Raw genomic sequence first — 13,111 nt, 5'->3', positions numbered from 1 at the left:
GCAAACATTATAGATTTTTATAAAACTCACCAAAAAGATCAAACCCTAACAAACATAATAACAATGTGAGTAAATCGTCGGTGTTGCTCGTCTCTCTCGTCGGAAACTGTCATTTTGTTGTCTTGAATTTTGATATATTATTGTCATTGTTGTCGTTTTGCCCTCCTCTAAGTCATCTAACTCCCTAACTACATGTTAGTATCTCTTATATCTTTAAAATTTTCAATTCCCAACCATGTTTGATTGTTTTTTCTCCTAGGCTAAATGCTCCTTTTCATTTGAACGATTTATTTATGAATTCATAATGACCTTAACGAGTAATGAAGCAGAGAAAGTAAAAAAAAACCATTGTTCTTTGTTTGCCCTTTTGTATAGTGTCTTGTGAATTGTGTTTATCACTATTCTTTATTAATTTAGTTTTTCAATGTTTCGTATAGAGGGCTCGAGTAAACCCTTTTAGGGTGGTGTGAGGGAGGGGGGCAATGAGCTTCTTATTTTTTTAGCTTCTAATATTAATATAATATATTCTAATACTTAAAAAGATTAGAAAGCAAGATTTTTGTTTGACACTCTAATTGTTTTAAACATTCTTGTAATCATACGCTCAAAGTACTTTTTAGAAGAAATATGATTCATAGATTGGTAAACACTAAAAACTTCTTTTTAGTTGATTATGGTAGTCCTTTTGTGTTTTTAAAATGATATTTATATTTGTAACCAATTTTTTCCACCTACCAACAAATTGAATAACAATGTAACGAAGATAGACGTGAAATTTCCATAATGGACAACTCGTCCAACAATTTATAATTGACAATTGTCCCCGAATCTAAACATCAGCCATCACTCTCTAATCAAAATGGGAACTGATATTTGATTTTTTAATGAAATTGATAACTATACCCCTTATTTATATTTAAACTGTAATTGTTAATTAAATGCAAACTCCTTCTTTAATCTTTAGTTCTTTCGCTCTCAATCTCCCATCCAAATTAACCCCATATCCAACTTCTTTCGACCACCACCTGCTATCTGCCACTTCTTCACATCCCGTAACGTAATCCACAAAGGAACATATCAATGTGGTGGAGAAATTGTATGAACAAGGGCTAAGGACACTGACATAAGGGCATCCACAATGCATTGAATTGCATAGAATTCAATGGATTGTCACATCATCAATCTACAATCCATACAACTCTATTATATTTTTCTCTACAATGCATTAAACTCTATAAAGTTTAATAGAATGTTATAAAATGTAATTTATAGTAAATATTTAAGAAATATTAAAACTTTCATTTTTCCCATTGAAGAGTTCAATGGCCATTGAACTCCAAATCCATTGAATGCCAAGGTGGCATTTCACAATGGTAGAGTTTCATCCATTGAATGTCACATGGAATTGCCACCTCATTCAACTCTCCCATTGAACTCACCATTATGGATGTTCTAAAGTATTGGTTTCCTCTCGTTTAGCCTGATTTGCTAATCCTAATCCTAAAATTACTCTGTCGATGATTTCTAATTCCTCAAGCTGGCTCTTGGCCTCTTGCTTATCATCCATCACCACTCGCAAGCTCATCCTTGGGTAGTTGGGCTTCCTGGTGTCTGTAAGAGATGCTTCCGGTGAAAGGAGAGGAACAAAAGTTCTGATTCAGGCAATGGTTTGGGTTGGGGAGTGGTGTGAGTTTATATAAAAGAGGAAACCATAATAAATTTATCAATCGTCTTAGAATAATCTAATGAAATTGGTTAGGATTTTCAGCATCGCTCGAGTAAGACCCTGTGAGGGAAAGAGGTGAATTATAGGTCGGTTGTTTTGTGTATACACAATCTGAAACAGTGTTTTAGAAGTGGAGCGTATTACTCGAAGAGAACATCACGAACATAGCATATTATGGTGAAAATAGTGGTTCTTGGTTTGGTATAATGGTTTACTACAATTCTGCATTTGAAAAATACTATTAGGGGCATAATTGTCAAATTCCTCTAAAATCAATGGATATATAAAAACTATCAGTCCCCAATCAAAATAGGAATACACATGGTAATGGTATGCACCAGAGCCCAAGTTATGATACAAATTCCAAACAAGAACAACCCGTAACACCCAAAAAGGTCACAACAAACTCCAAAACCTGTTGGCTCTACATCAGAAGTTGGTCAAGAAAGTTTTATCATGGCATTAAGTTCGGAAAAAAGGGTGGATAAATTACCATTGAGACACAACACATACAAATCTTACCCCTACACCACAGTCAGATCAATGTATCATCTTCTCTAAACTACCTGAAAAAACCTACAAAGCCTATAGGGGATAGGTATAATTGGTGAAAATATATATGGTCAAAAACTCGTGAAAGGGAACACATTTGTTTGAAGCTATTCCAATTAAATGTACATTTGGTAATTGCCCTGCAAGAAAACAAGTGGAGAGCTTTTTTGTGGGTTTTTCAGCAAAGAAAGTTTTCATTTTCTATGGTTTAATCACTCAAGGGTGAGATCCATGTATGGGGGTGAAGAAAGGAGGAGGAGGAATGATGGGTTGTGGTGGTGCCAGAATATGCAGGTTGGTGGAAGGACGAGAAAAGGAAGGGTGGTGGGACCAACGTGTTTATAAAATTTTCAACTATTAATTTAAATTAAGAAAGGAGATAAAAATCAAACATGGTTAAAATAGAAATCTTAGGTCAAACAGGAAACAAAAAAGAAACTGCATGGACCAACCACATAATAATTTTAAACCATATGGACCATCCACGTAGAATAAAACCTTAGGGACTAACCATGCAACATTTTGTAAACCATGAGACCAGTCTGTCTTTATTTTTATCATTTTTATTTCGTATTTGCTACCATTACTCTACATTACAACAACGAAAACCTCCATTACTTCATTACAGATACTCGATCAAACACATAAATCATCATGGATTGCTCAAAAGTCAAGCAGAATATGTCAACAACACCTAATACAACCACATCTGATGAAGGTTCGTAAGAGAAAATTAATGCTTTCTGCATAACTTAAAATGATGAAAAAAGTTGTTAAAACACCGTTAGAGGCTAGAAAGAGTTCAAGGCTACAACAGAAGAATATGTCAGAGAAGAGTACTTCAAAAACAAACCCTATAATGATGTTGAACATCAAAACCAACATGATAACAAAAAGTATATTATGTCAAGTTATGTTATCACTTATCAGTAATAACTTTAGGCATGTTATGAAAAAATGGAGAGATTTTTGGAAGTGTTTGACAAAATATAGTATAAACTGTGAATCTGACATTTTGAATCTAGCTTTCAGTTTATTTAAATGAGAAGGTTAAAGTACTTATAAAACTTGTGTATATATACTTTATTAAAGTGTGAATATATATATATATATATATATATATATATATATATATATATATATAGAGAGAGAGAGAGAGAGAGAGAGAGAGAGAGAGTTAAACTATGAATTTTGAATATTAATGTTAAAATAAAAAATATTTAAATGCATAACTTCACATTGTGAATACAAAAAAAAATAAACTCTATATTATTTGGATTCACAGGGTGAATTCAGATTCATGGTGTGAATCTGCATGTGAATTTGAACAAATCAAAAAAAATAAAAAATAAATAAAAAATTATATCAAATTTGATATTAATAGAAAAAGGATAAAAAGTCGTGAATTTCTATATTTTTATTTTTTTTGATAAAATATAAACTCTAAAAGTTGAAAAAAAATTGTTACTTAGTTCTATGATTTAAAATGGTTCTATGTTGAACTTTTATCTATGTATCTATATCCTAATTATTTTATATTTTTAACTTCTTCCTTATATATCTATACCCTATTATTTGATATTTATAAGTTTCCTTTTCCTTTCATTTTAAATAGCATTTTCTTTGCTCAATAAAATTATACGTATCTTTTGGTGTTAATCTTTCATGACACCTTGAACTTGGTGTATTGTGACAATATGTTATTCAATCCTCCCTAATAAATAAAGAACTTTTTGTCACATGTCACACTCTTATTGATTTGGCTACATGTCATTTTATGGTTATTTTCAATGAATTTTTTTCCAAATGGCATTTTGTGGTTTTTTTTCATTTTATTAATTTCCACAAAATATTTAAATGTAATAATTGCAATAAATATAATAATAATAAATGTATATCAATTTCATTAATTGATTTCATTCTAATTTCAAATTTTCTAAATTAAAGTTTCATTAGATTCATTTGTTTATTTATCTAAATTATTTGTTTAATTTAAAAGAAAAACAAACAATTTAATTTTAATAATTCAATATTTTTCTATTTTTTTTCTTATAAATTCAAACTTTTCAAATGTTTAGAATTTTATATATTTTTCTTTAAAATGAACCCATGTAATACATGGGTCTTACACCAGGTTATAATAAAAGGTTAGTGTCATAAAACATAATTTGCTCTTAGTCACTTATATTTAGTTGTATTCAAACTCATGGACCAAATAGTAATTCGAAACAAATGTTTATAACAAAAAAAACTCTATAATTTTAACCAACATGTCTACATCATTATCAACTAAACATAAATAAATAACTATTTACTCCATTGAAAATGGGATTGTTATGTTCATCAACTTGTGGCGATTATCATTGTCATTACTTTCAGCAATCTCCTTCAAACTAGTCCAAGATTTTCTTCTTTTTCTATTAGTAGATGCATTCTCTGATTTTTCTGCATTTGGATCATATGCCACTTTCTTCTTAGCCCCTGACCTATTCCTCTTCTTCTTGGACTCCAACAATGTCAATGTCGGAATTGCTGGATCAGAGTCGTTTTTTACTAAAATACCCATTTTACCCTTGTCAGAGTCGTTTAATGGTGGAGCTAGTATAGTGTTTGGTTTGGCCTTTGGTGGATTTGTGTTTCTTGGAGTGCCTCTTTTCATATTTTTGTGCATACAAAAATGACAAGTGTAGACAATGTTGTTTTGAGGATAATGACAAGATTTCTTGCCTTTTTGTCGAGCTTTTTTCTTGTTTTTTTCAATTCGAATTGTACAATTGTAGCCAGGATGAAGTATAGATTCACATCTACAACACAAGAACACAAGATATGACCAAATTGCCCTTAATAGTATTGTGTGTGTAGAGAGAAAAAGATAGAGTACCTTTGACAAGTAAACAAGGATGGATCAACCGGTGTTGCCAAAGCCTCTGAAGAAGCTGCAAAATGGTGACTAAAAAAGGCACCCAATGAAGGTATGGATGCATCTTGAGTCGCCCACATTGCGAGATTCTTTATATGTTGTAATTTTAATGAAGATTTGGCATTTGTGTGTTTCTTCCCTGTTGAAGCTTCTCTAATTGTGACTGACATTTGAGGTCCAGAAAATGCAGGGGATCCTTTCTTGCCCATGTCTCTATTGTTTTGTTTAACAATGGTGGATCCTAATGTGCACAATCAAACAGTTGGAAATATTACCAAAATGAACAACATAAAACACATGGACAACAACAAGCATGGCCCTACAGCGATCTTGAAAGAATTTCAGACAAGAAACAGATGTCAAACCAAATCTAGAAAGGAATTAGATACCAGAACAGGAATTCAGTCAGGATTCAGATTAATTGATGTGATTCAAACACTAATTAGACACTAATCGAACAACTAATTGCAGCTGCTCCATCGAATTAGACAAGCATACACTTGTACCTAACCAGAAAAAAAGAAAGTGACTTACGAGGAGATAGGAGAAGGTGAGACTGTAGCTGGTGGCGCCGGAGATTGGAGAAGGGTCGGTTGTGAAGGTGGGAGAGAAATTGCAGCTGTAGAGTTCTCGTGAAGAAGAAGTAAACTGGAGGCTGATTTTGAACGAGGTGTAGGCGTTTGGGGGTAGGGATGTTATTGAGGACCGGACCGACCGATCCTAATCTGAATAACACGAAAATTGAATAAGGACAATTGCCTGAACCGAAAACGGAACTGAATAACCAATAAGGGTTCGGTTCGATTTGGTTATTAATCGGTTCGGTCCGGTTATTACCCGAATAACATGTACAAAATGATTAACGACCTAATATAACAAAAAAAATATTGAATAAACCGTATTAGGATTCTATAACCCGAATAATAGAATAACAATGTACTTTTAAACATCAACATAAAACATTCAAAGACTAACATAACACAATAATACATTGAAAGGATAACATTTACATAGTAGATTAACATAATAAAAATTAATTTATTACTTAAGTTCCTTAAGTTGGAGCCCAATGTTCTATTACTAGATAAAATAAGAATTCGTAAATCCTTAGAGACAATAGGAATAGTTGATTTCTAAGAGTTTGAAACAATAGGAAGGATCGACAAAAGTGATTTCGAGTTTGGAAATAGATGAGAAGATAGGTCGATTTTGAAACGACGAGAACGAACATAGGAATTTTTTTTGTTATGAACGACAATGATAGAAATGTGAATCGTGATTTTGATTTCTGTCGATCAGAGAAAGGGGAGGAGGAATGTTTATTCGGGTCGGGTATTTAGAACCGAATAAGCTCTTATTTGGGTAACCCGAACAGAATAATCCGAGAACCGAATAAGCATAATATAGATACCCGAATCGAATTGCTTATTTAGGCCTAATTCGGTTCGGTTTTTCGGGCTAAATTATCATCCCTATTTGGGGGTATTAAAGGAAGAAAAACTAGAATTTGGGCTCTCTTTTATTTTTTAAATAGTTAGCCCGTAAAATTAAACCCGGTGAATTTAAATTCATATTGCGAATTGGGCTTTTAATATAAAAACATGTATCGAATACAAAGAAAGATTAAAAATGTTCGATGTGGAATTCGATTTTAAAGAAAGATTGAATACAAAGAAACATTAAAACATTTATGTAATACATATCATATATTAGCAAATTAATATTTTTTATTAAGAGAATAACATACATTAAATATTAAACATTTATGCATAAGGGAACACGGAATTAGTTTAGATGGTTTAGATGATGGGTTGTGGCGGTACCGGCGGTAACGTTGATGTGTATTTCCGACTAAAATCGGCTTCAGCAGTTATCACATTTAATTCAATGAGCAGGTATACCTGTTGGGTTTTGAGCAAACTAACACTCCTAAGGTGTTCATGCATCCTTAAAACCTTGGATCACTGTTTTACTATGAATACATGCAACTTTGATTTTTCCAAGGTTCGTAACCTATCTGGCATGACATGGGGAACATTAAACATAATGGCTAGAAGAATTACATACCTTTCAACTTGTGAGTTGATTCCTTGAAGTCAGGGCCGGCTCAACGAGTTTGAGGGCTCTAAGCGAACCAAAAATTTGGGGACCTTTGACATTTACTATACTTAATGTTATAAACCCTCCTCCTTTATCCGGGCTTGGGACCGGCAATAATAAACTAAAAAGTTTACAAATGGCGGAATTAAAATTTTTTTTTATGTATATGTTTTTTGTGAATATATTTTATGACGTAAAGTTAATTTTTCTAGCTTTTTTAGATGCAAATTCTTTAATGAAATTTTCATAATCAATTTCTTTTACTAACTGTTTTTCAATTGATAAAATTGCTAATCCATTTAATCTTTCTTGTGACATTGTAGATCTTAAATAATTTTTTAATAGTTTTAATTTAGAAAAACTTCTTTCGGCAGAGGCAACGGTTACATGAATAGTTAACATAATCCTATAGGCAACATATGCATTAGGAAAAGAACTAAACTTTTTAATGTAATTAAGTATATTAATAATTGTATGACGTTCTAAATGTACAATATGTCTTAATAGTTTTAGTTCATGAAATAAATCTAAACCATTAATATCTAAGCTATCATCATGCTTTAAAGTTTTTTCAAGATTTAAACAATGTTTTTTTTAAAGTATTTTCATCTAATGATTTTAATTTTTCTATACTAAATAGAAAACCAAAAATATTTTTGAACTCATTAAATTGCTCAAATCTACTTTTAAGTGAAGTAATGACTTTATCTACTATATATAAAAAGTAATCAGTTTTAAATAACTGAATAGGAGTTTTAATAGTTTCATTAGCAACATTTTCATCATATCGTCTATTTCTTTGAATGATACGCTTTTCACGAAATTCTGGTTTTACATTCATTTCTAAAGTCAATTCTTTTGCATAATCTAAAGCCTTTTCAAATCTGTTTTCTCTATATTCTTCAAAGAAACACAAAAGTTCATTTAGTTGATCTATAACATCATCGATACACATATCATTTGATTGCAAACTTTTACTAACAGTGTTAATAGCAAACAAAACATCATACCAAATAATCATTCCTAATAAAAATTCATAATTTTCAAGTTCAGATGTAGCTAAAAATTTAGCCTCACTTTTAATTTTTGGATCTCCACAATTTTTAGATAACTGTAAAAGTGCTTTTCTTAATTGTGGTGCTTGAAATCTAATTGCTTTTACACTTTCTACCCTACTTTCCCAACGAGTTTGCGATAATGATTTAAGTGTTAGGTTTGATATATTATCTTGTAATATTTTCCACCTTTGAGTTGATGAAGCAAATATTGTATATATACGTTGTATAACTCCAAAAAATTCACTAGCATTTTCACACGAATTAGCGATATCACAAATTACTAAATTTAAACTATGACAACTACAAGGAGTGTAGAATGCTCTAGGGTTAATATCTAACAATCGTTTCTGTACACCTTGATGTTTTCCTTTCATATTTGAACCATTATCGTAACCTTGACCCCTAACATCATTTATATCTAGTCCTATATTTTTAATTTCATCAATTATAGCATCATATAAGCCTTTACCGGTTGTATTATCTACAACTAAAAATCCTAGAAAGTACTCCTTAACTTCTATTGGAGTGGTTGAAAGATCTAAACATCGTAAGATAATTGACATTTGTTCCTTATGACTTGTATCAGGAGTACAATCAAGTATTATTGAAAAGTATTTAGCATCTTTTACTTTTTTAATAATTTTAGTTTTAACTTCTTCTCCTAATAAACTAATAAGTTCGTTTTGCATATTATGTCCAAGATAATGATTATGAATTTCATTGTCATTAATTCTCCTAATATGTTCTTGCATAATAAGATCAAATTCTGCAATCATTTCAATTATAGTTAAAAAAATTACCATTATTTTCTTCATAAATCTTTTCATTTGTTCCACGAAATGCTAAATTATTTTTTCCTAAAGTTTTTACTACAACAATGATTCTTATTAACACGTTTTTCCAATGTTCTTTTTCTTTATTTATTTGTTCTTGGATTTGCTTGTCAATTGTTTTATTATTTGCTAATCTAGTTTCTAAGTCAATCCATGACCTCATATTAAGAATGTGTCCATTACTTGCTTCATGTCTTTTTAATATACTAGAAATATTGTTCCAATCATTATTACCTTTATGTGCTAACGAACATGTAGATGTATCCACATTAAATAATTTACAACAAAAACAAAAAACTCTATCTACATCTATGGAATAAACCAACCATGTTCGTTCGTATTTTTCTCCATTTGGTATTTTTTGCATATAAAGAGATGTACTAAAGCTTCTTGAATGTTGATCTTTTGGAAATTTAAAATCATAAATCTTAATAGGACCCTTTTCTACGATTAAATCTCTTAAGTTAGTATTAATATTATTCCATCTACTTGGATCATATATGTTTAAAGGTGTGTTATCATCTTCACTATTAGTTTGTTCGTTATCAATTTCAATATTACTTTGATCGTTATCATTTTCACTATTAGTTTGTTCGTTATCAAATTCAATATTAGTTTGTTCGTTATTATTTTGACTATTAGTTTGTTCATTACCATTTTCAGTATTAGTTGGTTCATTATCATTTTCAATATTAGTTGGTTCATGATCATTATTATTAACATTAGTTTGTTCTTGTTCATTATCAACATTAGTTTGTTGTTGTTCATTATCAATGTTTTTATTTGTAGTTAATATTTTAAAAACAACCCTTTTTGTTTATCTATAAAAGCTTCTTCTTGCATTTTTCGTTTCCTTTTTGAAGCACCGGATTCGTATTTTCTCTTTGACATGGTTATTAATTATTTGATTAATAATAACTATAAGTTTATAAGATATGGATTAGGATTATACCGCCCCTGAGATAATGGAAAGCTCAAAAACGATGGAATCTGTTAATCTGGAATCAGTGAACGACGGAATCAGCCAATCTGAAATCTGTGAACAATGGAATCTTCCAATCTGGAATAAAAAATCAGAAATTGAAAAGATTAACAACTTTGATCATTCATGCCATTTGGATAAAACCAAAAACAATTAAAATACAAATCTAATTGAAAACTTTTTCTATTTTGTATACTATATTTATAATGACATCAATTATATACAAATGTAATTGAAATCTTACATGCAATTCCACATAATTCTGTCAATAATTAGGAACCAAACATTGTCCAATACTATCACATATTATGGAAAAAAATCATTCATTAGATTGCAAATAAGGTTGATCTATTATGAAAAAAAACCCTTCTTATGTAACCCCAATTAGATAATTAATTGGTTATTATTCTATTAACCCCAATTAGATTCTACCCTACAGAATAAGAGTTGATAACCTTTTATTTAAAGCATAAGATACAAGGCACCACTAGATTTCTACCCATGGGACCTCCCTCGTTAGTACTTCAATTCATCCCCTTATGTCTCTTTTAATTCCTCCAAACATATATATTTTTGAATAAATATATTAAAAACGGAAAACTTAGGAAACTAATTATGTGTTTATAATGGTGTTTAAAGCATTTCAAGAACACAATTGTTTAGATTAATGAAGACAGGAATGGTTCAAATTCGTTTATATATATCTTGAGCAAAAAAAACTATTTCATCATGAACTGTGTATTCCTTCACCTTGAAGGCTGAAGCAACCTGATGGAATATATTGTTTAGCACAATAGCACATATATATTACATAAAAGTATACAAAATTTACTACATTCATAAGAAAAACGTAAAATAAAAACAAGCATGTTTTCAGGGGCTAAATGCAACATAATTGCATATTAATGTATTACCGTGAGTCAATTAACGATTGGAGAAGTGAGACAGCAGCGATAACTTGATTGAAGCCCTTGAATCGATAACCCCGCTTCAATCGATTGGAGAACTAAGAAGCAAGAAGTCGGCCCTGGATTGAAGACTTGAATTGATTGGAGAAGGAAGAAAAAGAAGAATTTTAATCGTTGTGTGCGATGTGCTGTATACCGATCGTGATTTCTGCGATACAACTTTTTTTTTTTTTGGAAAATCGGACATTGGATTGAAATTAAAGGGGCCCCTATCAATTGGGGGCCCTAAGCCCTATCCTAACACATAATACACTAAGGCCGGCCCTGCTTGAAGTTTGAGAGCCTAGCACCAATAATGTGGATGCCTCAAATGGAAATCACAAATCACCACAAACTTGGAAAACCTTATGAGAGTGCATGCTTGCTTATAGAAATCGGGCACCTCTTTGCACACACACAACTAGTGTTATTTCAAGCATCACAAGCTCCTTTATATAGTGTGGAGGATTAGGGTTACATCCATGTAAACCCTACCCATGACTCTTCATTTCCAAGGATCTGTGGGTTAAAACCTCCATGGACTATCCATGGACTCCCATGCATGTCAAGCCCATTCCAAATGAGTATTAGCCTACACTTATATAAATGCAAGAGCCCATATTTAATTAGTCATCTTTTTTATCACCAAATTAATTCCAAATTAATTTATGATCAATACTAATTAAATAATATGATTTCATATTAATATATTATAACTTATAATATATTAACAAATCATAAACATACAATTCTCACAGGTTTAACCATAAATTGTTCGGGTGAAGTGCAACCCAAATGGACCATGTCGGGCCGGGTCAAGTATATACAAAATAAAGTTATAGACTTAGACACCTTATCCAACAATACCAACCCATTAGATGTTTCAGATGTATTCAATGTACGTGGCATTTAAAGTATCAAAACAGAAGTTGCATGCATGTGTCAACATAAATGTGATAATTCAATTGAATTGATTTCTTTCATGCCTTTTTTTTTGTATTTTGCTCCATGTGACATTTTTATTTTTTTTGTTTTTCCTTTAACATAACTTTGTAAATATTTATGAGATTGAATACTCACAGTTCATTCAATATAACTTTCTAGAACTTTGTGTTGTGTTTGGGAAATTTTATACTCGTCTAATTCCTTTGGTTACTTTCAATGGATTCCCAAGGCAAATGGTAAACAAACCGGTTCTAACCAAAGACACAAATCCGAGCAAGGCAGTTCAAGTCAAGAAATTCCATTTTCTTCTCTAGGATTTCAACATCCAAACTATCAACAATATCAATACTATACAACAAGCTTACAACACATTTAAGCTTTCAGAGGAAAATCCGAGTTATAATCCATATAATCATTTTTCTCAAAGGGTTCCAGAAACCCATTTTCAATATTCTCGACCCGAGAATATCCAGTTTCGTGATTCTCAAAACGTAAAATCTTACAGTTCTAGTAGCAACTCAGTTCCTAAAAGAAACAAAGAAGAAGCCGACGAGGAGTTGCAACCCGTTGCTAAGCAAAAACGCAACTATACGAATCGCCATTATTCAAAGAAATGAGTGGAACGCGAAGAGTTGGCATTGGATAGGGCATATGTCGATTGTTTTGTAGATAAACAATGCAAAAATCAACAAATGTTTGATTCATTTTGGAATCAGGTTCAAGAGCATTTTAATCTTCAAATTTGTAACATCCTATTTTTCCAGTAGCTTCAAATTCATCCCTCGGATTTTAATTAGGTCATTTTGGCCCTTGGTTTAGAAGGTAGTGGCAAAAGGTGGTCCTAGTGGCAAAATGGTAAGTTTAGAAATTTAAGTAGTACGCTGGGTGTACATGTGGTACGCTAAGCGTACTAGGGCGCGCCCAAGTACGCTGGGCGTACGTATGCCAGGATGGGACCCTAACTTTTAGGGTTTGTGGAGTATTTAAGCACCTTATGGACCATTCCCTCTCATCTCTTTCAGCCTCCACACCTCCCTTAGACGTCTTG

The 13,111-nt window shown here is 31.5% G+C and overlaps 2 protein-coding genes across 2 annotated transcripts; both read right to left on the bottom strand.

The window, feature by feature from the left end:
* Window positions 1-4,413: 4,413 nt before the first annotated feature.
* On the bottom strand, window positions 4,414-6,057 carry LOC111881901 (uncharacterized). The gene is made up of 3 exons (XM_023878289.3): window positions 5,733-6,057; window positions 5,160-5,439; window positions 4,414-5,082 (listed from the first exon to the last, which is right to left on the bottom strand). Exons 2-3 carry the CDS (start codon window positions 5,405-5,407, stop codon window positions 4,590-4,592), a joined length of 741 nt encoding a protein of 246 aa, XP_023734057.1. The 5' UTR covers window positions 5,408-5,439; window positions 5,733-6,057; the 3' UTR covers window positions 4,414-4,589.
* Window positions 6,058-7,484: 1,427 nt separating this feature from the next.
* Window positions 7,485-10,080, bottom strand: LOC128125953 (uncharacterized). Its single transcript, XM_052763609.1, has 4 exons — window positions 10,056-10,080; window positions 9,424-9,921; window positions 8,042-9,122; window positions 7,485-7,623 (listed from the first exon to the last, which is right to left on the bottom strand). The coding sequence occupies exons 1-4, from the start codon at window positions 10,078-10,080 to the stop codon at window positions 7,485-7,487; spliced, it is 1,743 nt and encodes a 580-aa protein (XP_052619569.1).
* Between the last annotated feature and the right edge of the window lie 3,031 nt (window positions 10,081-13,111).

Source organism: Lactuca sativa, chromosome 5, assembly GCF_002870075.4.
Source record: "Lactuca sativa cultivar Salinas chromosome 5, Lsat_Salinas_v11, whole genome shotgun sequence".
Lineage (NCBI taxonomy): Eukaryota > Viridiplantae > Streptophyta > Magnoliopsida > Asterales > Asteraceae > Lactuca > Lactuca sativa.
Note: the sequence above shows the minus strand (reverse complement) of the source record. Positions and strands in the feature narration are given on the sequence as shown.

Excerpts from the sequence above, each read along its gene's own strand:
- LOC111881901 (XM_023878289.3), bottom strand. The coding sequence starts at position 5,407 with ATGGGCAAGAAAGGATCCCCTGCATTTTCTGGACCTCAAATGTCAGTC. Across the intron at positions 5,083-5,159 it reads TCCTTGTTTACTTGTCAAAG|ATGTGAATCTATACTTCATC; the intron begins GTACTCTATCTT and ends CTTGTGTTGTAG.
- LOC128125953 (XM_052763609.1), bottom strand. The coding sequence starts at position 10,080 with ATGTCAAAGAGAAAATACGAATCCG. Across the intron at positions 9,123-9,423 it reads ATGTTCGTTAGCACATAAAG|AATTTGATCTTATTATGCAA; the intron begins GTAATAATGATT and ends AAATGATTGCAG. Across the intron at positions 7,624-8,041 it reads ACTATTAAAACTCCTATTCA|ATCTACAATGTCACAAGAAA; the intron begins GTTATTTAAAAC and ends AAATTATTTAAG.